Here is a 21,370-nt window from a genome sequence, read left to right as displayed (position 1 = left end):
CTCTGACTCGGGAGTCCTATGGAGTTAAGCTCAGCAAGGTAAAGATGAGACAATCTTCAGGGGAAAATAAGTCTCCCAAATGCACCTAGGAAAATTGTTCTGTGCCCTTCTCCGTGTGTGTGTGTGTGTGTGTGTGTGTGTGTGTGTGCGCGCGTGTGTGTGCATGTGCGCACGTGTGTGCTCCCTGGGAGGAGCTGGCATCTCTGGGCCAGCTCAGAGTAGCTGAGGATAGAGGCTCAGAGGGAAGCTCCAGAGACCAGAGGTAGGAGTTCTGTGTTCACCCCGTGCAGACTGGGGGATCCTGGAACGGAAGGCAGCCCAGACTTCCTGTAGGGTCAGTGGGGGCTCGTACAACCTCTGTCCCTCCAGTTCAGAGCTGGGATCTGGGAAGGTGGCCAGCAGCATGGTGGCCAGACTGGAGCAGGTGGGTCCAGGGTCTGGGACGGAGAAGAGGCTGGAGCAGCCTCAGAGGATGAGAGAGGAGCTCTCGCCTTGGTGAGGAGGTGGGTTGGGAAGAAGGAGGCAGATAAGAGAGGACTTAGAAGACAGAAGGCCAGGACGTGATGACTGACAGGATGTGGAGGTGCGTGGGGGGAAGGAGAGTGTGGAGACGATGCTTAGGTGTTTCTAGATTAGCGAGTGAGGGCGGCTGACTCTGGGTGAAGAGCCAGGGGTTCCTCCCACAGCTGGTGGCACCTAAGGCTTTTCTGGGCCATCATGGCCAGAATACAAAGTCCCCTTCTTGGACCAAGGATTCCTGGTGTTCAGGGGTGGAGCGGTCAACTGCATTAGGGGCAGCCATGGACACCCTGTCCAGAGGTGCCCACTACTCCCAAAGCCAAAAGAGAAACAGCCTTGTTGCCCAGCCCTGTTTTACCTGCCTTGAGGTTACTTAATAGTAAGGAGGACTGAATCATTCCCCAATCTCCTTTCCTTAAAAAGAAAAAAAATACTTTAGACAGAAGTTTGCATGACGATCGACTTACCTTTTGGTTTAGCAGATCACTTCCACACCACCAGTAAGAACTGCTATGATACGGAGTTCATTTTTTCATGTCTGTCCCTTTTTCTTTCTTTCTTCTTACTGGGGATTGAACCCACAGGTGCTCTCCCACTGAGCTATACCCCCCGTCCTTTTAGTGAGACAGGATCTCGCTAATTTATGGAGGCTGGCCTCAAATTCACAATCCTCCTGTCTCAGCCTCCTGAGTTGCTGGGATTACAGGTGCGTACACCACTGTACCTGACCCTTGTCACATTATGTCTTTACCCTCTATGTGCGACCCACTGGAACCTGTGGCTTATGAGACCCCAGAGTGGAGTGGCATTCAAAAATTCACAATTCAAATAGGAACTCTGATCTTCACTCCCTTTTCTCAAAGGACACGCCAGAGTACCCACACAGTCCTGGCTGCGTGGGCTGTTGACTGATTTGTCTCTAACATCCTTCGATTCCTGGGGGCCTCTCGATTTCCCACCACCGAACGCTCCCTGTCCCTCATCTGTGGTTTCTCTTGCTGGTGTGCCTCGGGCACAGAAAGAGCACCCGGCACATAGTAGGGTCACATACCTCTCTGCAGAGCTGAATGGGCTGGGAAGGTGGCCCCAGGGAGGGCGGGTGTGTTGGGAGGACGATTTGGAGCCAGGCTATGTGGCCGGGACTTGGCAGAGGACATGGGAAGAGGGAAGGACCTGAGGTTATTTATTTTGACCGGTTGGAAATGAAGCAGAGGCTGTACTACAGGGAGGGACCCCAGAAGTCCTCCCGCACACTCCTGTGGGACAGGAGGAGATGGACTCTGTCCTGGGGGTTGGGTGGGCTGGTATTTAGGGAGGACAAACCCTGGTCCTGCCCGAAGGGAAGGACCTGACATTGGGAAGTCTCCAGTGCAGCAGCTCTGTCCCGCTGGTGGCTGGTGGGGAGGAGGGTCGGGCGGAGGTGGGATCTGGGCTCAGATAAGCCCTGCGGCGGAGGCGGCGGGTGGCCCGAGACCCAGAGCTCTGGGAGGCACAGGGTGGGTGACTGACGCCTTGAATGCTCGGCAAGGGGTGAGGGCGGAGCAATTTTAGAGGTGCCCTCAGTGCTGGGACCCCCCATTGGGAAGCACAGTGGGGTGACATGTCACATGGTACTGACCCAGGTGTGCAGAGAAGGTGGGGCTGGAGGCAGCCACGGCCACATGGGGAAGACTTCAGTCCCCCGTGTCAGGGCCGTGGAAGGTGCTGCAGGTGGAGGTCAGGAGCCAGGTGGACCAGAATCCTTCGTCTTAGAGACCCGGTGACTTCTCCAAGTCCTCTCAGCTCCGCAAGCTTCGTTAAACTAACCCAACTTGAACGAGGGATGGGACAGTAAGACCCCTTGCCCAGCCCACTTCCAGTGTTCCCTGCAGGTATGGAAACCAGAGCTTCTGCACTTTGACTGGCAGGTGGGGTCTGCATGAGCTGCAGTCCAGCCTCTGCGACTGAGCAAGACCCTGTCTCAAAATAAAAGACAAGAAGGGCTGGTGTATAGCTCAGTGATACGGCATTCCCAGGCTTCATACCCTTACTTTAAAAAAAAAAAAAAAGTAACTGTCACATATCAAACCTGTTCTGTGTTCTCCAATCTCCAGGTCTCAACTCAGATGTCCCCTCTTCCAGGAAGCCGTCCCTCCGGGGCTTTCCCAGTTGCTTCCTGCCTGTCTGAGTTCAGAGCCTTTGCTTATGACCAGGACCGATACCACAAGCACATTCTCAGCTCATTTAATATTTATAGGCAGCTCACGGTGAGCCTGGCGTCCAGCCTAGTTTTACCAAACCCTGACTAACTGGCCGTGATTGTTTTTATGGCTGTTGGCCACAGTGATCTTAGTTCCTGGTCCTCGGGGTCCTGGAATTCCTGCTTGCGTGCTGGGGAGAGAAGGAAAGGGAGCCCTGGGGTGTGGGAGGGCAGAGGTCAGGCCAAAGTCCCTCTCCGCCCCTGCCCGCCCGCCTGTCCTGGAGAACTGTCTTCAGGGTTTCGGGGACTTGGCCACAGAGCAGGGGCTCCAGGAGGCAGCTGGCAGGCTGCGGCCTGAGTGAGCGCCTGTGTTTGTGGAAGGATCCCGGAGGACAGGTGACCTGGCACCCCGAAGCCAGGGGCCGCCACCATGGGGCCTGCCGACTCAGGGAGCCGCCCATGGACAGGAATCCTGCTGTCAGGTGAGGCCCTGCTTTTGCCGGAGGGGAGCCGGTGGGTGGCTGGAGGGGCTGTGTGTCTATCTGCCAGTCCTGAGAGCGCGCGCGCCTGTGTACATGCAGACGGAGAGAGAAGCAGAGAGACAGATGGAAATAAGGAGAGATAGAAAAAAGAGATAAAAACAGAGGCCAGAGAGAAAGAGACCAAGATCCATATTGAGAGCGAGAGAGACTGATTTAGGTACAGAGAGCCACAGAACGGGAGGGACATACAGGAAGAGCGAGTGGCACACAGAGACAGAAAATGTGGAAACAGAGTAGAAACGGCACCAGAGGGAAGAACAGGGAGAAGTGGACGGAGAGAGGGAGCCAGCAGACAGACGGCGGGAAGAGACACAGACGTGGAGAGGGCGGAGGGAGACTGAGATAGAGACTCAGAGAAAGCACTGGAGCATGACGGACAGACAGACACACACAAGTGAGGGGGAGGGGGAGGATGTGGCCCACCCCATGCCTCTGGCAGGGGACGGGTGTGAAAGCCATGCTGAAAGAACATCTCAGGTGACAGGGAGAAACTAGAATATTTTGATAAGAAAAGCATTTTGGGGGTGAAGAGCCGATTTTGCAGTGGGTCGTGGGAAGAAGCCAGGACACAGCCCAGCCTTGCTGTGTGACTCTGAGGCCAGCTCCTCCCTCTCTGGGCCAGAGATTCTCGGCCGACTGGAAGGCTGCAAGGACTTGAGGTTCTGGGAAGCTGGGAGTTAATCAGCTGCGTCTGTGAGTTTCTCTGCAAGTTTCACCACCTCCTGATGGGACGAAGGTCAGGACTGTTCAAGAAGGAAACAGGAGGGGAGGGCCAGGTGAAGGCTTTCCGCAGAGGAAGTCTTCTGATCTCAGCAGGTCTGAGGATGAGGACTGCCATGGATGTTCTTACACAATTTCCTTTGTCCTTATGACCACCATGAGAGACCGAGACTGTTGTTACTCATGTTTTACAAAAGGAGAAACCGAGACTCAGAGAGAGAACATCACTTGCCCAGGTAGATGACAAAGCTGTGATTGGAACCCAGACAGTTGCTCTGAGCTGGTGACCTTAACCTCCAATGGCATTGGAAGCAGAGAAAGGCAGACACCATCCCCACCACCATCTAAAGAAACTGAGGCCAGGTGCGGTGGCGCAGGCCTGTGATCCCAGCATCTCGGGAGGCTGAGGCAGGAGGATCGCTAGTTCAAAGCCAGCCTCAGCAACTCAGCGAGGCCCTAAGCAACTCAGTGAGACCCCGTCTCTAAATAAAAAATAAAAAGGGCTGGGGATGTGGCTCGGTGGGTAAGCACCCCTGGGTTCCATCCCTGATACTCTCCCCCCACCAAAAAAAGAAACCGAGGGTCACAAAGAGCTGCCATGATGGAGCCAGTGAGTGTCAGAGTCTGTATTTGCCCCAGCCATCCTGGGAAGCCGTGCCCTCTATCACAGAATGGTGGGAAAGGGGGCTGTGCTCAAGCCCAACTGGGGTCTTTTGAGGGGTGGTGAGGGGCCTGGCAGCAGCCCCTGCTAACCAGGCCGGTGGGGAGGTGAGGGGTGTCAAGGTCAGCTGTGCATGAGCCCAGCTGCCCACGCCATGGCCTCTGCCAGCCTCCGGACGGAGCAGAGAACTGCTGCAAACTTGTCCCTCCCTGTCCCACAGCGGGGGCACGTCCCGAGGGCGAGCCTGAGGAAGTCACAAGGTGAATTCCTGCCACCAGAGGTGAAAGTGGAAGTTCTTGTTCTCCTGGGCTGCGCTCTCTGCACCCCGTCCCGGGTTCACAGGAGGGGTTACGGGGTTGCGAGCACGAGTCTTCAGGGCTTGGCGGGCCAGGTGCAAGGTCAGCCTCTGCCCCTCACACACACACTGGCTTAGCAAGTGACACTCCCTCTCTGAGCCCCTGTTCTTCTCTATGTGGAACGGGGAAGACCACCGTGCACCTCCAGGAGAGCGAGGCTGGTCGGCGGGGAGCACGGTGACTATCGGGGAACCCCGTTACGGCTTGCCAGGGTTTATTACCACCCCCTGGCACGAAGACCCCAGGAGGCAGGTGGTATTTTGCCCACGTCACAGCTGAGGAAATGGAGATTCAGAGAAGAGAAAAGCAAGCTGCAGGTTACACAGCCAGGGATGGAATGGCCCGTCTGTGACCTCAGACCTCCCTTTGCTCCTCAGGATGGTAACTGGCCACCCCCAACCCACCTGCCTCCCTGAACACCTCTTCTCTCCCCTTCCAGCCTCGCTGCTGACTGCATGGTGTCTTCCGGCTGCAGCCCAGGTCATCCCCAGAGACAACCCGCTTATCACCATCCAAAGTGAGCAGGAGGTTGTTCTGCGTTGGGAACCCCTGCCCACCCTGGACTCATGGCAGGCTCAGAGGGGTGGGCACAGAGAACAAGGCCCTCATCCTGTCTCTGCCGCCACAGAGATCAACCATCTGGGTGCCACGCCCAAAGTCCCAAGAGGATGAATCTGATTGGCCCAGGCAGGGTCCAGTGACATCTAGTCCAGGCAGCTGTGTTGGGGGCAGGAGCAAAGGAGTGGACTGTGGCCATCCTGGCAGCAGGAGAGGCGTGTTGGCTGAGGCGGGCGGGGGCCCTGGCTGGCGTCCTTGGGATGAGCTTGATTCTCTTTGCTGCTGATGTTGACTGATCCCCTCTCGGGTCCTGGACTCTGCTTTGCTTGCACAGCCTTGGAGAGGGACACACCTCACATGCCTAGAACAAGCAGTAGCTCCAGCATCTGAGCCTGGACAGCCATCCAGGTGTCTTCTGGCTGTTCTGATCCACCCCCGTCTCTCTGGATCCCTCTGTGGCTCCGCCTTGTTCTCCCTCCATCTGTGTCTCTGCTTCCTCCTCTGCAGACCCACTGGCCAAGCCCACCGTCTCAGCCAGCCAGAACACAGTCACAGAACACAGGGAGATGGTGACTTTCTACTGTGACACCGTGGACGTCAACGTCACCATCCACTGGGTCTTCCAGAACCAACCCTTGGTGTTCAATGAGCGCATGCTGCTGTCTGCAGATGGCAAGATGCTCACCCTCCTCACGGTTCAGCGGGAGGACTCTGGGACTTACCAGTGTGAAGCCTGGGACGCTCTTGAGACCCAGAGCAGCGACACCACCTTCCTGGAGGTCAACTGTGAGTCTCCTTTCCTCCCCACAACCCCTGGTAGATGCTCACTTCCTGGGTGCCTCATCCAGTCTCACAATTTTAAATCTCCCCCAAATGAGGAATTGTCTTTGAACTTGAACTTAGAACTGTTTGACATTTCTGCTCAGAGGGTTCTAGAAACTTCCAGCATAATGGACCTAAACTTGAGTTTCCAAACCTCAGATGTCTGATGCACAGTCTTGCCTGGGTAGGGCTGAGCCAGGAGCCTAAGCTGGTGTGGCTGAGATGTGCCTTCGGATCCTGCTTTACCTGGGGATAGAGCTGAAGTTAATATCCACCAGGAACCCATGCCTCCTTTGCACCTGAGCAGAGAGGAGGGCATACAGTATTTCCTGACCCCCTGAGTCCCCTCGCAAGACAGCTGTTGCTGATGCCGTTGTTCCTGTCCTCCCAGATGGTCCCGACTCCATCAAAATCAAGTGGGAGCCAGGTGTAGCCAGCGGGGAAGTGGTGGAGGTGCTAGAGGGCTCCACCGTGAACTTCCAGGTGGAAACGCAGTCTCACCCGGACCCTGACTATACCTGGATTTTCCCCAACAATTACAAGCTGCCTACCACCATGAGAACACTGACCATCGACACCGTGTCCAGGGAACACGAGGGCATGTTCAGGTGCTTGGTGTCCAACAACGCCACTCTCCTGTCCCGCCTTGGTGCTCTGACAGTGCGAGTCCTCGGTGAGTCTCCTTTCCTGGTTCCTCTCTTTGATCCTCTCAGAATCCGAGGCCGTCGATGTCAGAAGCCATTGGGAAGTCTCATCCGGGGCTCTTGGTCATTCTGCAAGAGAGGGAGATCCCGAGTGGCACAGAAGACGTGCTGTGTTCTGGAGAAAGTCAGTGACCGCCATGAGGTTCTCAGGGGGCTGGAATCTGAACCACTGAGCCCCACCAATGCCCTGGAGTTTGAGGAGGACCCGGGGAGCGGGGATCTCCCCTTGTCTGGTGGCTGAGTAGAGCTCTGACCTCAGGGAAGGACCCCACCCCTGGCTGGGCACATCCTCCAGGAGACGCTGCTGGCTCTCTGTGGCTGTCCACGGCTGGGTTCTTTGGAAGTGAGGGGGTTGATGGGTATAAACACTAACATAAGGCTTCTTACACACAGAGCCCCTAATAATAACCACATGTGCATGGCACACTTACCCATCTGACACACACAACAGACACACACAACTCATACATGACACATACACACAACTCATACATGACACGTACACACAACGAACAACATGGCAGGCATGCATCACACACACAACACATGTATGTAGAACATTCACAAGATATGCATGTGCAACACAGTCAGTGCTCTGCCTAACACAGCACATACACAACACCTACATGCCACGCATGCAAACTCACAACCCTCAATGCACTCACACATATTCACAACACTTATGCAACACACAAGATGTACACACAAAACACAGATGCACACATTTCATGTATGTGTACACAACAAGCAATACCACAGACATACAAAACACTCCCTGTGAAGTGTGAGCACACAACACACAGCACACTCGGGATCCACCCAACACCACAGACACTTAAGACATACAACACAGGAAAGGTACTCCATAGCGCACATCCCACACCCTCAACGTTTCTGTACAATGTACACAAAACATACACACAGGCCATGCACAGCCAGCACAGCTAGACACAAGCATAAACATTCAACTCACAATGCACACACATAACTCAGACCATACCACAGACACGGCACACACGGTTGAACATGGAAAACGTACACGTGTGTAACACATGCTCACACACAAGATGTGTCTACCACCCACACACCTCACATCCACAACACACACGACAGGCATGAAACACACACACACAATCATCATATAACACACTCAGCCACACAGACATCCACGTGCAGGCACACACTCGTGCACACACCTGGGAAGCCCCTGGGGCCCCATGTGGGCAGGAGACCAGGGAAGCTCCTTGAATCTGGTCCTGTGTCTCCACATGTTTCCAGAAAAACTGACCAAGCCGCAGGTGGAGGCCCCGAGCTCGGATCTTGTGGAGAACGTCGGACCCGTGAACCTGACCTGCCAAACTACCCATCAGAGGGTCCAGGTGCAGTGGTTCCTAGGGGATCAGCCCCTCCTGCCCAGTGAGCGTCTGACCCTGTCGGACGACAACCTGACCCTGGTCATCCACGAGCTCCGTCGGGACGACACGGGGCCCTACGAGTGTGAGATCTGGCACTGGGGCAGCCGGGCTCGGAGTGACCCCCTCGGGCTGACCATCAACTGTGAGTGGCCGGGTGGGGATGGCGTCCTCCTCCCTCCAGGTTCTTCTTCCAGTCACCACGTGCTTGTTCAGCACCTGCTCCGTGCCAGCTGCAAGCCTGGGCGGGGCCAAGACTACGTGCCTGCTCACGTCCCATGCAGAGGTGGCCGAGGGACGAGAACCCAGGGGAAGGGACGGCCCGTGAGGTGGGCCCGTGCTTGGTGTGTTGGAGGAGCCGCGGGGAGGCCAGGGTGGCTGGGGAGGGGTGAGCTGGGGTGAGAATGGAGGAGAGGAGGTGAGGTGGCCAGTAAGGACCAGATGGTGCAGGGCCCGTGGGCCACCCTGGGGCCCCAAGAGTCGTGAGCAGAGGAAGGACAGGCCCAGACGGCGTTCACAGGCGCCCGTGACCCATATATGAGAAGAAAGAGGCAGAAGCAGGAGGGACCGGAGGTCAGAACCCGAGCTCGGAGAAGCAGCCTGGACCTGGGGCGGAACGGGATTGCGCAAGCGAGCGTCTGATTTGGGGGAGACGTTCCTGCGAGAAAAACCTGGCGGGGTCTGGGGAAGCCCGGGAAAGCCATCGGATTGAGATGCAAGCAGAGAGGAGAGGGAGAGAGGGTTGGATGGAAGCCCCCGACAGCCTCAGCCTCTCAGGCTAAGGGTCACCCCCCATGGCTCCCAGGAAGGGGTCTGGCTTCGTCTCCCCTCCACCGGAGATGCTGGCAGGTGCAGCTCGTGGGAGGACCGGGCGTGGATTCCAGGCCCTGCAGCCGAGCCCTGGGTCAGCCACACTGTTCCCATTGGAGGTCTTCAAGGTGCCTTCTCATGGTGGCCACAACCGTCCAGCGCGAGCAGACAGGGCTGGGACAGAGCAGCAGCTGGCGGGTAACAAGAAGCCTCAGAGCTTCTTGGGTGGATTCAGAGCATCCAGCTCACGGATCTGCTGCCCTTAGATGAGAGGTGGAAAGAAAGCAAGTGACTCACGGGTGACGACCCCCCGGGCTGGTAATGTGGCCACGTGGTAGGGCACTTGCCTGGCGAAGGAAGGAAGGGAGGGAGGGTGGGAGGGAGGCTGTCTCGCTCCAAGTCTTTTTGCTTCAGCTACATAAGGATGGAGGAGCCATGAACTGTATGGAGAAGTTTTGAGGAGAAGAGATTTCCACAGAGAGACAAAGTTGGGGTCCACTTTTTCTTCTTCTTCTCTCTCTCTCTCTTTTTTTTTTTTTTTTTTTTGGTACCAGGGATTGAACCCAGGGGCCTTAACCACCGAGCCACATCCCCAGCACTTTTTTATATTTTATTTTGAGACAGGGTCTTGCTCGGGGCCTCCATAACTTGGTGAGGCTGCCCTTGAATTCGCAATCCTCCTGCCTCAGCCTCGCAGGCCACTGAGATTACAGGCATGCACCACTGTGCCCGGCTTTGGGGTCCACTTTTGTACATGTTAAGTAGCAGGGGCATATGCAGGAGTTAAGAACATGTCTTTTCTCTTTCTTCTCTGTCATTGTCTCCATTTATTCCTACTTTAATTATGAAGCAAATACATTTATTTTGTGTCCCTTGTGCCAGGCAGTTGATAATCATGATCGTCAGTGCCCACAGCCTACTGGGGAATAAAATAATACCGTATGACCAATGCGGCTATGTGGGGAAAGAAGGGAGGATTTGGGGAGTCCAAAGGAAGTCTCAGACAGAGAGACGTGGAAAGGGCCACTGTGACAGCTGAGGACTCCCATGAGTCTGGAGGGTGAGCAGGGGTCGGCTCGGAAGAGCATTCCAGGCAGACGTGGGTGGGATCTCCAGGGGGATCTTGCTCTTGGGTGAGAGTAGAAAATGTGGAAAGGTGAGTGACAGGGTGGCAGAGGTCTAGGAGGTCAGATCATGAATGCCCTCATCAGCCTGGCTGGGGAGATGGACCCCGGGGAGTCATGGAGGATTCTGAGCATAGGAGCGATAGCATGGGGTTTGTACACAGGAAGACCCCTCTGGCTGCAGGGTGGAGGTTGGGCCTGAGACGTAGAGGCCAGGAGGGGCTGGGATACGGGTGAGGGACGCTGGGGTTCAGATGGGGAGGAAAGGACAGAGTCAAAGGATGTGGAGGTGGGGCGCGGGCAGCGCTTTCTTCTTCTCCTAGAATATCCCAACCAGACACTGTGCGTCCATCTTCCCAGGAAGAAGGGAAGTTCATTCTTCCCCTGAATTTAAGCAAGACTTGGCTTCCGGACTCTCTTAGTTTGGGTGGGAATCCAGCCGCTGCCTCCGTTGGTCACCTTCGTGTGCGTGGCAGGAGAGCACAGTGCCAGCGGTTCTCCTCTGGGGTGACGAAGAAACTCCGCCAGGTGTTTCCACCACCGAGAACCCACAGTGTTTGTGGTGGAGGCTTGGGTCCCAGGGCGCGGCCACAATTTCTGAAGCCTGGTGTCTTGGGAGAGTCCTTGAGAGAATCCGCCTGTGTGAAGGCAGTTTCCATCCCATCTTGTCCTGTGTGACAAGACAAGCTGCTTGTCACACAGCTCAGGATAAAAAGGGAGTGTTTTCCCCTCTTCTGCTCAGATCCCTTTCCTTCTTTCATCATCGTCATCATCATTATCATCATCATCGTTTTTGTGGTTCTAGGGATTGAACCCAGGAGTGCTGTACCACTGAGCTCTTTATTTTTATTTTGAGAACAGGGTCTTGCTAAGTTGCTGAGGCTGGCCTCAAACTTGGGATCCTCCAGCCTTGGCCTCCCTAGTCGCTGGGATTACAGATGAACTCCCATCTCCACACACCTACTTCCCACGGTTGATTCCATTCAGCCACAGTTAGAGAGCCAGTGTCTCCGGGCAGCAGGCTGGAATTCCCTCAGTCCCAACAGAAAAGGGGCTGGGGGCAGCATAATTTACAGTGTGGGGTGACTTGGCAGGTGTGTGACACATGGCTTTGCCTGCAGATGGCCCTGACCGAGTGGACATCACCAGGGGGTTTTCGTCTTCCGCTGTGGTGGGCACCATCCACGAGAGGCTCAACTCCAGCCTGATCCTGCAGTGCCGGGCTGAGTCCAAGCCAGAGGCGGAATATCGCTGGTTCCTTGAGCACTCCACGGCGGTGTACGTGGGCAAGCAGCTGGTCATCGGGGCTCTGACCCAGGAACACAAGGGTGTCTGCAGCTGCAGGGCCTCGAACTCTCTGACCATGGTGACTCGCTTTGCCTCCGTACTGATCCAAGTAGGTGAGTCTCTCAGGTGCATCTTCCCCTGGGGTCTGTGCAGCCTTTCCCTTGCTGGCTCCAGCCACCTACCCGGTGACAGTGAATGTACTGCACACAGAAATTCCCTCGGCGGGTTGGGAGCTTTGAATCCAAACCCTCTGCTTCTTGCTGTTGCCCTGCCTAACTCTCCAGCCAGTTTTCTTGCCTGCAAGTGGGTTTGTGAGGCCCACCTGTCCGAGGTATCTAGAAAGAAAGTCGTGGAGACAGCCGGTGAGAGAGGCAAGGAGTGTCAGGGTAGCTGGTGCAAATATCCACGACACAGCTCCAAGTTCAAGCAAAGGGTTACCGACAGAGAGCCAGTCAGGCTGCCCCTCTGCAAGGCCCAGCAGCCTGCAGGAGAAACTTCTAAACTATATAGTCATGTACAATGGAGTAGTTAAAAAATAACCTTCAGGTCCTGTGATTGTTATTTGGCATCTTTGAAATGGTTTCTGTGGACTCTGAGGTTTCTTCCAGGGACTCTGGGGTGGGCAGGTGCTGATTTTCAAAATGGAGTTGCTTTGGCCTAAAGACTTACCAGAGAGATGGTAGAGAAGATCAGGAATCATGTTAATAGCAACTGGTCTTGTCAAGAACTGTCTTGAGTCCTTGATAAGACAGCATAGTATTGCTAGCTACCAGGATTCATATCCTGGCTCCAGTACTTACTAGCTGTGTGATCTTGGGCAACTGACTTAACATTTCTGGCCCTCCGATTTATTATCTGTGAAACAAACAATCATTGCACCTATTCTTGGGGTTGTTGAAGAGTAATTCATATTTATAAAGTCCTTAAGGTTGTCCTTGGTGTGTTGTTTTTGCTAAAGAAAATTATTCTCTATTGAGCCTGTGCCACATGCCTAAAGCAAACCTTCCATATACAGTATCGACAAATACTCGCTAAGTACTCTCTGCCAGCCAGGACGAGGCCAGCCTGTTGGTACCTCCATTGTTCAAAGGGAGTAACTGAGACTTACAGACTCGACCCTGTTGCTGGGGTTTGATTTTTTTTGTGGGGGGGTGGGTACTGGGGACTGAATCCAGGAGTTCCTATCCACTAAACCACATCCCCAGCCTTTTTTTGTATTTTATTTAGAGACAGGTTCTCCCTGAGTTGCTGAGGGCCTCACTAAGTTGCTGAGGCTGGTTTTGAACTCGCAATCCTCCTGCCTCAGCCTCCTGAACTGCTGGGATTACAGGCCTGCACTACCATTTGGCTTGGCTTGTTGTTGGCCTTTGAAACCAGGCTGGCTGCCCCCCTGCAGGGTTCTTTGGTTGTCACTAAGCTGAGGACCCCACGCTGCTTCCCAAGTGACCTCCTTTAATCTCCAGTGCAGCCCTGTGGTGCTGTGAAGACCATTTGCTGTGTGGACAACAGGCTCGGAAGAGGGAGCAGGGAGTTAGCAAGTCTGATTGACGCTCACTCGTGGGAATTTTGAGAAGGATCCCGTACAAAGGCTCAGGGCTCCGTAGATAGCAGCACCTTTCACTGCCACCGATCATTACCATCATCATCTTCTCATCGGGCACCTCTGATGTGTCAGGCAGTATATTGGAGCTTCTATGCACGATCCACTTAATCCCCTCAAAAAATACGTGCAAAAATGTGTCGGGTTAGGAATTAATATCCTTGTTTAAATGAAGAAATGGAGACTCGGAACAAAGCTCAGAACACCTGAGGCATCCCAGGATGACCCCTTCTGCCCCTCAAAGCAGAGCCCCTCCCTCCTAATCCCGGTGGCTGCATTTTACCTTCGGCGATAGGTTTGGGCAGAGACAGGACGGGCTAAACAGCAGGCCAGTACGAATGACAGCTGCCATTTATTCATCGCCTACTCTGTGCCAGGAATGAACACTGTGGTCTCATCTCATCTCCGCAACATCTGTGTCATGGGTACAACGCCCCCCACCCCAATTTGCAGATGAGGAAATGAGGCTTCAGAGTGAATTAGCTTGTCCAGGGTCACAGGACTCCAGAGGTGAGGGGCGCCGAGGGAGAGCCAGGTTACTGGTTGCCAAAGCCTATTTCAAGTCCTGTCCTGTCCTCCCCAGTGCTGGTCCTTGCTTCCTCAATGGGAAGGGTGAAATGTATTTCCTGATCACTTCCCATGGATTCAGACATGTATATATGTATATGTAATATATGGGTAAGGTTCAGACACTTTGCACCTTACTTATACTGGCCGAGAATACATACATGTTTCATTTTCCCAGCAACCCTATAAAGCAGGCACTACTGTTCTGTTCCCATTTTACAGAAGAGATTATTGAAGCACAGAGAGGTTATGTCGAATACCCAAAATCACACAGCTGCGATTTAAACCCAGGTCACTTGAAAGAAACAGTGCTATGAACTGCTGCCCCCAGTGACTGAAAAACAAGTATTTGTAAAACGTCAGTGAAGATGAAGCCACAAGCTTAGGGATGGGGCTGGGGGAAGGGCTGAGGGTGTGTCCAGCCTGGTTTTGATTTTCTCTCCCTAGATCCGGAGCCATCCTCCCTGTCTGCAGGGGCCATCGCTGGCATTGTTATTGGGGTCCTGGTTGGCGTTGCTCTGGTCTCAGGACTGGGCTATTTCTTCTACACCAGAAAGGCCGGATGGTAATACTGGGAAGGGCTGGGGGCGTGGCGAGCAGGGCCCCCTGGTGGGAGGCTGAGCCGTGTGCAAGGCCCCTGGGGAATTCAGCTCGGGTCATCCTCCGAGAATAGGCGGGGGTATGGACGGAGCCCGAGGAGATGGGCAAGGGCGAGCAGTACGGAGTAATAAGGCCTCTGGGGTTTCAGTCCCTCAGAGAGATCAGGGGGCAGTCCCAACCCTGAGGCCACGCCACCAGCCTCTGCGCGGGAGCACCGCACACGGTCCAGTTCCTGTAAGTGACCCCGCGGCTGATGCAGGGCAGCGCGGGGGCTGGGGTGCCGAGAGCGCTGGCCTCTCCTCCCAGCTCTGCCTCCCGGTGACTGATCGCAGGCAAGTCCTGTCCTCCCCAGCCTCAGTGTCCCCCTCTGGAGTGTGGGTGAGACTGGAGGCAGCCCTGGGAGGGGTTCCTTCTGTTCAGCGGCCTCGACAGGAGGCCAGGCAACAGAAGGTCAGCACTTTCTCCTTCCTGGGTCTCAGAGAAGCTTGTTATCTGGTGTCAAAGCCGAGCAAGCTCAGTGCTACTTGCTGAACCCAAATCCAGGCTCCGGATCCACCTGGGCATGTGCCTCAAGTGCCCTCTACTGGTGACTCCTTTGCCGTCTGTGGATTTGTCTTTCTAACGAGATGAGCCTCAGACCTGATTGCTCAATCCAGCTCCTTGTACAAAGGGGGACTCGGGACCAGGAGCCATAAAGGGTTGGGACTTAGGATGTCTCTCGTCCTCTGTGTCACCGGGCAGCCTTATCTAACCCAGAACCTGATTTCCAGGACATTCCCTGGTCAAGCTCGGCCGCGATATGAGGGGGAGTCCTGGGGAGGAGGAGGAGGAGCTGGAACAACAGCCCCTTCCTGTCGCTCTCTTCCTAACTCCAATTCTGGGCTGGGATTCACTTCCTCTAGACAAACGAAGTCCTGTGTATGACAACATACCCGAGCCCCGGGGACAGATCGGAGTTAAAAAGGTGGGTGAGCGCCAGAGGGGCCCTCCACGAGCCCCTCTGTCCTTTCCCAGCCCAGCAGGCTGTTCAGTTCTCCCCTGAGGGTGAGGAGCTGCTGTGATCTCTCCAGGACGCCCAGGGCCAGCGTGGGTCTCTCTGCGTCTCCTCCTCTGCCTTCTCTGAGACTCGCAAGTCCCTCTCTCGCCTTTTCCTGTCTTCTTGTCTTCTTGCTCTTGAACAGGACAATGGCCAGACTCGGTCCCTCTGGGAATCGGAAGGGATGTAACTACCTTTTCCCCCCTTTCCTATCCTAGGGGTTGCACCCACGGATGCTCTACCACTGAGCCACCTCCCCAGCCCTTTTTATTTTTTATTTTGAATCCAGTTCTTGCTAAGCTGCTGAGACTGGCCTTGAACCTTCGATCCTCCCGCCTCAGCCTCCCAAGAGGCTGCGATTGCAAGCGTGTGCTACCACGCCTGGCTGGAATCTAATTACTTATGAGGCTAAATCTATGTGTGAGAATTTCCGGGAATGGCCCCATCCCAGGCCCTGTGACCTTTGCTTACAGCTTTATTTTTCCCTAGAAGCTGCCACCGGACCTCCCCGAGCAGTTCTATGAGGTATGTTGGCCCAGGAAAGGCAGCTGAGCATTTTCTGTGTGGCAGGCCTGGGAGGCCCTCTTCTCTAGACCATTCGTGGTGCGCTGCAGGGGCCTGGGTGGGGAGGAGGGGCCCACGGTCTCACAGGGAGCAGGGTCAGACTCCAGGACTGGTTCCTGCTCGGTTCCTTCTCCCTCCAGGGCTTGGGACTGGATTGGTAGTGGTGGTGGTGGTTGGAGGGCTGGATTCCAGAAGCTGGAGCTAAAAGGAGGCGAGGAGTGGAGGTTCCAGAGCCAGTGGGAGGAAGGAAAGAGTCCTGGGCCAGCCGCAGTCCTGGACCCCGCCCTTCTTCCACTTCTGAGTCTGCCAGAACCTGGGTGGACCCTTCGTCTCTCTGGGTCCCTGAGGAACGTGGTTAGCGTGTCCCAGGCAGTCCACCTCTGCTGATGGACGGCTCTGCTCACTTGCAGAAGGAACCGCCTTCATGGACCCCCAGGGACTATTCTCCCAGCCCCAGGAAGCCACCACCCAAACTTGCGATGCACCCGCCGGTCCCACCCCCACCCAGAGGAGACCTAGAGGGTAGCTATGAGGTACGTCTGCGCCCCTCTCGGGACACTCGGAAGTCATCAGCCATCGACGTGCTTTCCCCGACCCGAGAGTCTGATGGGATGAACTCCCAACAGATTTCCCCTTTGAGGGTCCTTTCAATCCTGCTCCACCCAGTTCCATCTTGTCCTTTTCTAGACAGTTCCATCCATTCCCTCTCAGTGTGGTCCCCTTTACTCCCGTCTGTGTCACCATAGAATTTCTGTCCACTCTGTTCATTTCCTTTCTGTCCACTGACCTTTGCTCCGGGTCTTTCTAGATCCCGTTACCTCCATGTCGTATTCCAGTCCACTCAGCTCCTCCCGCTCCGTCTCGCCCCATCGTCCCCGTCTTTTCCACGTCTTTGGATTCCATCCCATTCCGCTGCCTTCCCTCTCCATCTCTCTCCTATTTCATGTCTTCCCGTTCCATCCACTCCTCTCTCTGGCATTTTATGTACTTTTAGGTTTTTCTTTCAATTCCATGCCAACCCTTTATGTCTTCCGCATTCCATTATCACCTTCTGACATTTCCAAGCTCTTCGGAGGAGGACCAGATGGGCTCAGGCTGTTGTACGAACTGTGTCTAGGTTGGTCCATTCTCCAGTCAGCTCTGACCATGTCCAGACTCAAGTCACTGTCCTCATAGGGACCTCGGGAGCAGGGGAACATGCTAGTTCCCTGTTATCAGTAGAACCAAGGCTCTTCCCAGGAACCTCACCCAGGAGTTTTCTGGTGGATCTCCTAGTTATAAGCTGAGAAAATGGGGTGTTAGGTTTCCTGGTCTCTGGAACAGAAGCAGGCATGGGAGAAGGTGTGGGAAGAGCGTTCGCTGTGCCACTCTGTGCGTGCCGCATCCTGGAGGGACGAGCAGAGCCAGCCACAGGAAGAGTGCAGACTGGAGCTTCCAGGTTGAGGACTCCAGCAAGAAGGCCCTGGGGTGGGTGTGTTAGCCACTGTTGCTGGGTCATGAAATGACCACGCACTTGCGGATGAAGGCACATTATTATCACCGTGGAGACACGTTGTTATCTCAGTTTCTGTGGGTCTGAGCTCGGTCTCCTGCAAAGCGGTGGTGAAGGCGTTGGCCGAGGCTCGGGTCTCAGCTGAGACTCGACTGGGGAAGGATCTGCTCCAAGCTCATGTGGCTCTTGGCAGCACCCAGTCCTTTGCAGGCTGGGCCTCAGTTTCCTACTGACTGTTGGCTGAGGCCACCCTCCATCTTCGCCATGCGTCACTTTCCATAGGCAGCTCACAGCATTGCCTCTTGCTTCTGCAAAGCCAAGATGGAAGACGTGATCTTAGGTCAAGAATCACGGGGGCACTGTCATTACGTCCCACCACCTTGGCCTTCCCTTAAGGGGAGGAAATCCACAGGGGCACAAATGTCAAGAGGTAGGCGTTATGGGATGGACTTAGAACCTGTCTAGCATGGTGGGGAAGGGAAGTATGTGGGCCATTCCAGAAACACAGAGGTAACAGCGTGACTGCAGTGTAGTGAAAAAGACCTTTGGAATTTCCAAGGATGGGAAAGGAGACCTCCAGGCAGCTTGGGCCCCAGACCACAACCAGGTGGGCCAGAAGTTCACTCCCAGCAAGGGGGCCCACTTCTCTCTTTGTTTAACAGACCCTTGTGAATCCAGAGCCCGACACTTACTGCCAAATCAACCCGTCAGTCTAATGGAAGCAGACATCTTTTCTTCAAGAGTCCTAGAGACACCAGCCTCATTCATGCATTCAGTGACACCGAGGACATCGAGTGCACATTGTCACCCAGCCATCCCTGTCACCTTTGTAGACCTTGCGATGTTCTATTCCAATGTGTTGGTCAGGCTTCAGAATCTGGACCTCACCAAATCTCGGGCTGTTGACTCGCGTTTCTTTGAAAGCCACAGGAACAGCCCTCGAACCTGGAAGTAGAGGGCCAGGGCTTGAGGCTCAGCAGCTCGGGGTACCGCGGTTGCCTCCGGAGGCCGAGCAAACACTGTCAGCCCGGGAGAAGGATGAGGCTAAGTCAGCTGGGGACATGAAGGGGACATCTGCAGGGCTGGGCAAGCAGGGGCTTTCTGAATCATGATAGGGGATCAGGAACAAAGAGCTCTTAGGAAATGGTGGGAGAAAAGATAGGGCGAAGCCAGGGACTGAGGCTCCCGGGGGAGGGGGAGGTTGTGAGGAGTCCAGGATGATTCTGTTGCCAGAGCAACTGAGTGATTGGCAGGACACTGGGGGGGGGGGCAGTGAGGGGTAGGGAGGGAGATGAAGGATGGGTTTAGATAGGTCGAGAATCAGACAGAGAATCAAGTAGGCAATGGTTCATGAAGGTCTGGGGAGATCAGGGCTGGAGACACACATCTGTGAGTTGTCAGTAGGATTTAAACTGACGGGGTCCCTAAGACCACCTCATACTCAGTGATTTGCTGAAAGGATTCACAGGACCCAGTTTTTATGGCCCTGGTGGCAGCTTTTACAGAAAAGGGAAAGGGAGAGAAATCAGCCAGGGGAAAAGGCACAGAGGACGCTGCACAGCGTCCAAGTGTTGGCGCTCAGTGGAGTCACGTGGGGACCCCCAGCAAGGACGTGCGATGCCAACACATGATAAGGCTGGCCCACCCTGGAGGCTCACCTGAACCTGGGCGGTAAGTCCCATCAGCCTCTGCACCTGTGTCCCTCCCCAGGCGTCTCCCAGAAGTCACGCTGTCATTGTGCTCTCTTTGACAGATGGGTTCGGCCTAGCTCAAGGCCTCAGGCATGCAAAAATCATCGAATCAGGTAGAACGTGGCAAGGGCAGATCTCAGGAGCCAGCCACAGGTTAACAATGGACACGGGCCTTTCTTGAGAATGTGCAGGGTCCGTAGGCCTGTGACATTGCACCAAAGAGGGGGTGATGAAGACAGGGAAGAGTAGCGGCTGGCAGCGGGGTCCAGGGACCATCCAAGGTTTACAGGAGAGATCAGCAAAGGAGACAGTAAAGGACGGGAGAAGAAGATGGGAGGCAAACCAAGAACGTGAAACCTTGGAAATCAAGAAGGGGTTCCCAGATGGGGGTTGATCTTTGGAGCCGTAAAGCTATATTAGTGACAGTAATATTAATTCAGATTAAAAACCTGAATTAATCAGATATGATCCAGGTATGATTATTAGATATGATCCAGAAGACCAGTGTCAGGATCTTAATCTTTTATTTAAGTACTAGGGATTGAACCCCGGGGTGCTCTATCATTGAACTACATCCCCAACCTTTTTGAGACAGAGTCTCACTAAATTGTGGAGGCTGGGGGCTGGGTGCCGTGGTGCACACCTGTGATCCCAGCAGCTCCGGAGGCTGAGGCAGGAGGATCATGAGTTCAAAGCCAGCCTCAGCAAAAGCGAGGCACTAAGCAACTCAGTGAGACCCTGTCTCTAAATAAAATACAAAATAGGGCCGCGGATGTGGCTCAGTGGTCGAGTGCCCCCTCTCCAAAATAAAATAAATTGTGAAGGCTGGGCCTGAACTTGTGATCCTCCTGCCTCAGCCTCCCCAGTAGCTGGGATCACAGGTGTGCACCCCTGCTCCTGGCCAGTGCTACAATCCTAAATACTGCATTCAACAATGCCAGAGGCACTTCCAACTTGAACCCTGGGAATTTCTCCCTCCCCCAATATCCTGGGGACAGATCACATTTTCCTGCTACCCTCTAGCAACTCTTAACTTTGTCTTCTACTGTTCTAGCAAATGGGTTCATCCGTGAATGTTGAGCTCTCACCCAAATCCTGGCCCAAACTACCTCAGTATGAAATTTAAGTTTCAGCCAATCTCCAAAGAGGTGATAGAGAAATCTTTGGAGTAGATGGGCATTTGTTTGGAATGGGTTCATGTTCCTTCGTGGTAGCTTTACCAAAGTTCCTGTAATATTCTGGTTAAACCAGAATTTTAGGGACTCCTGGAAGTAAACATTATCACTTTGTGAAAGGGAAAAAATAAAGAGACCAAACAAAAGACAAAGTCAGTTGTTTTTGTTTTTTTTTCCCCACGGTGCTAGGAATCGAACCCAGGCCCTTGTGCTATCTCTCCAGCCCCCAAAGTCAGTTTTAAATGAAATGTTACTAATGCTTTATTATGATTATCTTAAATGAAAACATTAGCAAGAAAAACAACTGAAAAGAAAAAAAGGAATATGACCTAATAAAGCATCCTGTGTTGATTTTGTCCCTTTGAACATGAAGCTTGATCTGTGAGATCTCATATCTTTACCACACGGCCAGGAACACAGCGTTTCTGTTTGTGTTTTAACTCCATCAGTGGATTTTGACAGTTTCTTCTTACGTTTTGTATTTATCTTACTACATTTATTGGTAGGCCTTTCTCTTCTATTATGAATAAAGGCAAAACTTTTTGTATCTTGTTTGCAAACTTGGTGTTCTTTATATAGAAGAAATATATCACTGGGTTGATAATGGGTAATATATCATAAAAGTTGAATTTGGACTCTCAAATCAGATTTCCTGAGCTCAAATCCCAGCTCTGTCCTAACAATACAATCGAGGGCAAGTTGCTTAATGTCTCTGGGCTTGTTTCATCTTCTGTAAAATATAAATAACGGTTCTACCTTGTAAGACTAAATGTATTTATATATACGTAGACATGTACACACACGTAACACACCGAGGGTTACATAACTGATTCATATTAGATGGTTTCTAAACTCTTCTTTTTTTCTATTCTTTTTTTTTTTTGTGGTGCTGAGGATTGAACCCAGGGCCTTGTGCTTGCAAGGCAAGCACTCTACCAACTGAGCTATCTT

At 53.8% G+C, this 21,370-nt stretch overlaps 1 protein-coding gene across 4 annotated transcripts; it reads left to right on the top strand.

Moving 5' to 3' along the window:
• Positions 1-1,698: 1,698 nt before the first annotated feature.
• On the top strand, positions 1,699-19,690 carry CEACAM20 (CEA cell adhesion molecule 20). Of its 4 annotated transcripts, none has more exons than XM_079118946.1 (13): positions 1,699-2,390; positions 2,613-3,180; positions 5,417-5,457; positions 6,043-6,321; positions 6,749-7,030; positions 8,340-8,618; positions 11,529-11,807; positions 14,309-14,426; positions 14,610-14,695; positions 15,364-15,425; positions 15,987-16,022; positions 16,472-16,594; positions 18,216-19,690. In XM_079118946.1, the coding sequence occupies exons 2-13, from the start codon at positions 3,158-3,160 to the stop codon at positions 18,267-18,269; spliced, it is 1,662 nt and encodes a 553-aa protein (XP_078975072.1). In that variant the 5' UTR covers positions 1,699-2,390; positions 2,613-3,157; the 3' UTR covers positions 18,270-19,690. The 4 variants fall into 4 exon arrangements, with proteins under 4 accessions (XP_078975072.1, XP_078975073.1, XP_078975071.1 ...); XM_079118945.1 differs by having other exon boundaries at positions 2,069-2,390; positions 5,417-5,494; positions 15,990-16,022; XM_079118944.1 differs by having other exon boundaries at positions 2,073-2,390; positions 5,417-5,494.
• Positions 19,691-21,370: the final 1,680 nt, after the last annotated feature.

Source organism: Sciurus vulgaris, assembly GCF_902686455.1.
Source record: "Sciurus vulgaris genome assembly, chromosome: 17".
Classification (NCBI taxonomy): Eukaryota; Metazoa; Chordata; class Mammalia; order Rodentia; family Sciuridae; genus Sciurus; species Sciurus vulgaris.
This window is presented reverse-complemented; position numbering and strand designations above follow the sequence as displayed.

What these genes read in the sequence shown, in the direction of transcription:
- CEACAM20 (XM_079118944.1), top strand. Translation starts at nt 3,129, where the DNA reads ATGGGGCCTGCCGACTCAGGGAGCCGCCCATGGACAGGAATCCTGCTG. An exon ending in CCCGCTTATCACCATCCAAA is followed by an intron (nt 5,495 to 6,042) that starts GTGAGCAGGAGG and finishes CCTCCTCTGCAG; the next exon opens with ACCCACTGGCCAAGCCCACC. An exon ending in TCTGACAGTGCGAGTCCTCG is followed by an intron (nt 7,031 to 8,339) that starts GTGAGTCTCCTT and finishes ACATGTTTCCAG; the next exon opens with AAAAACTGACCAAGCCGCAG.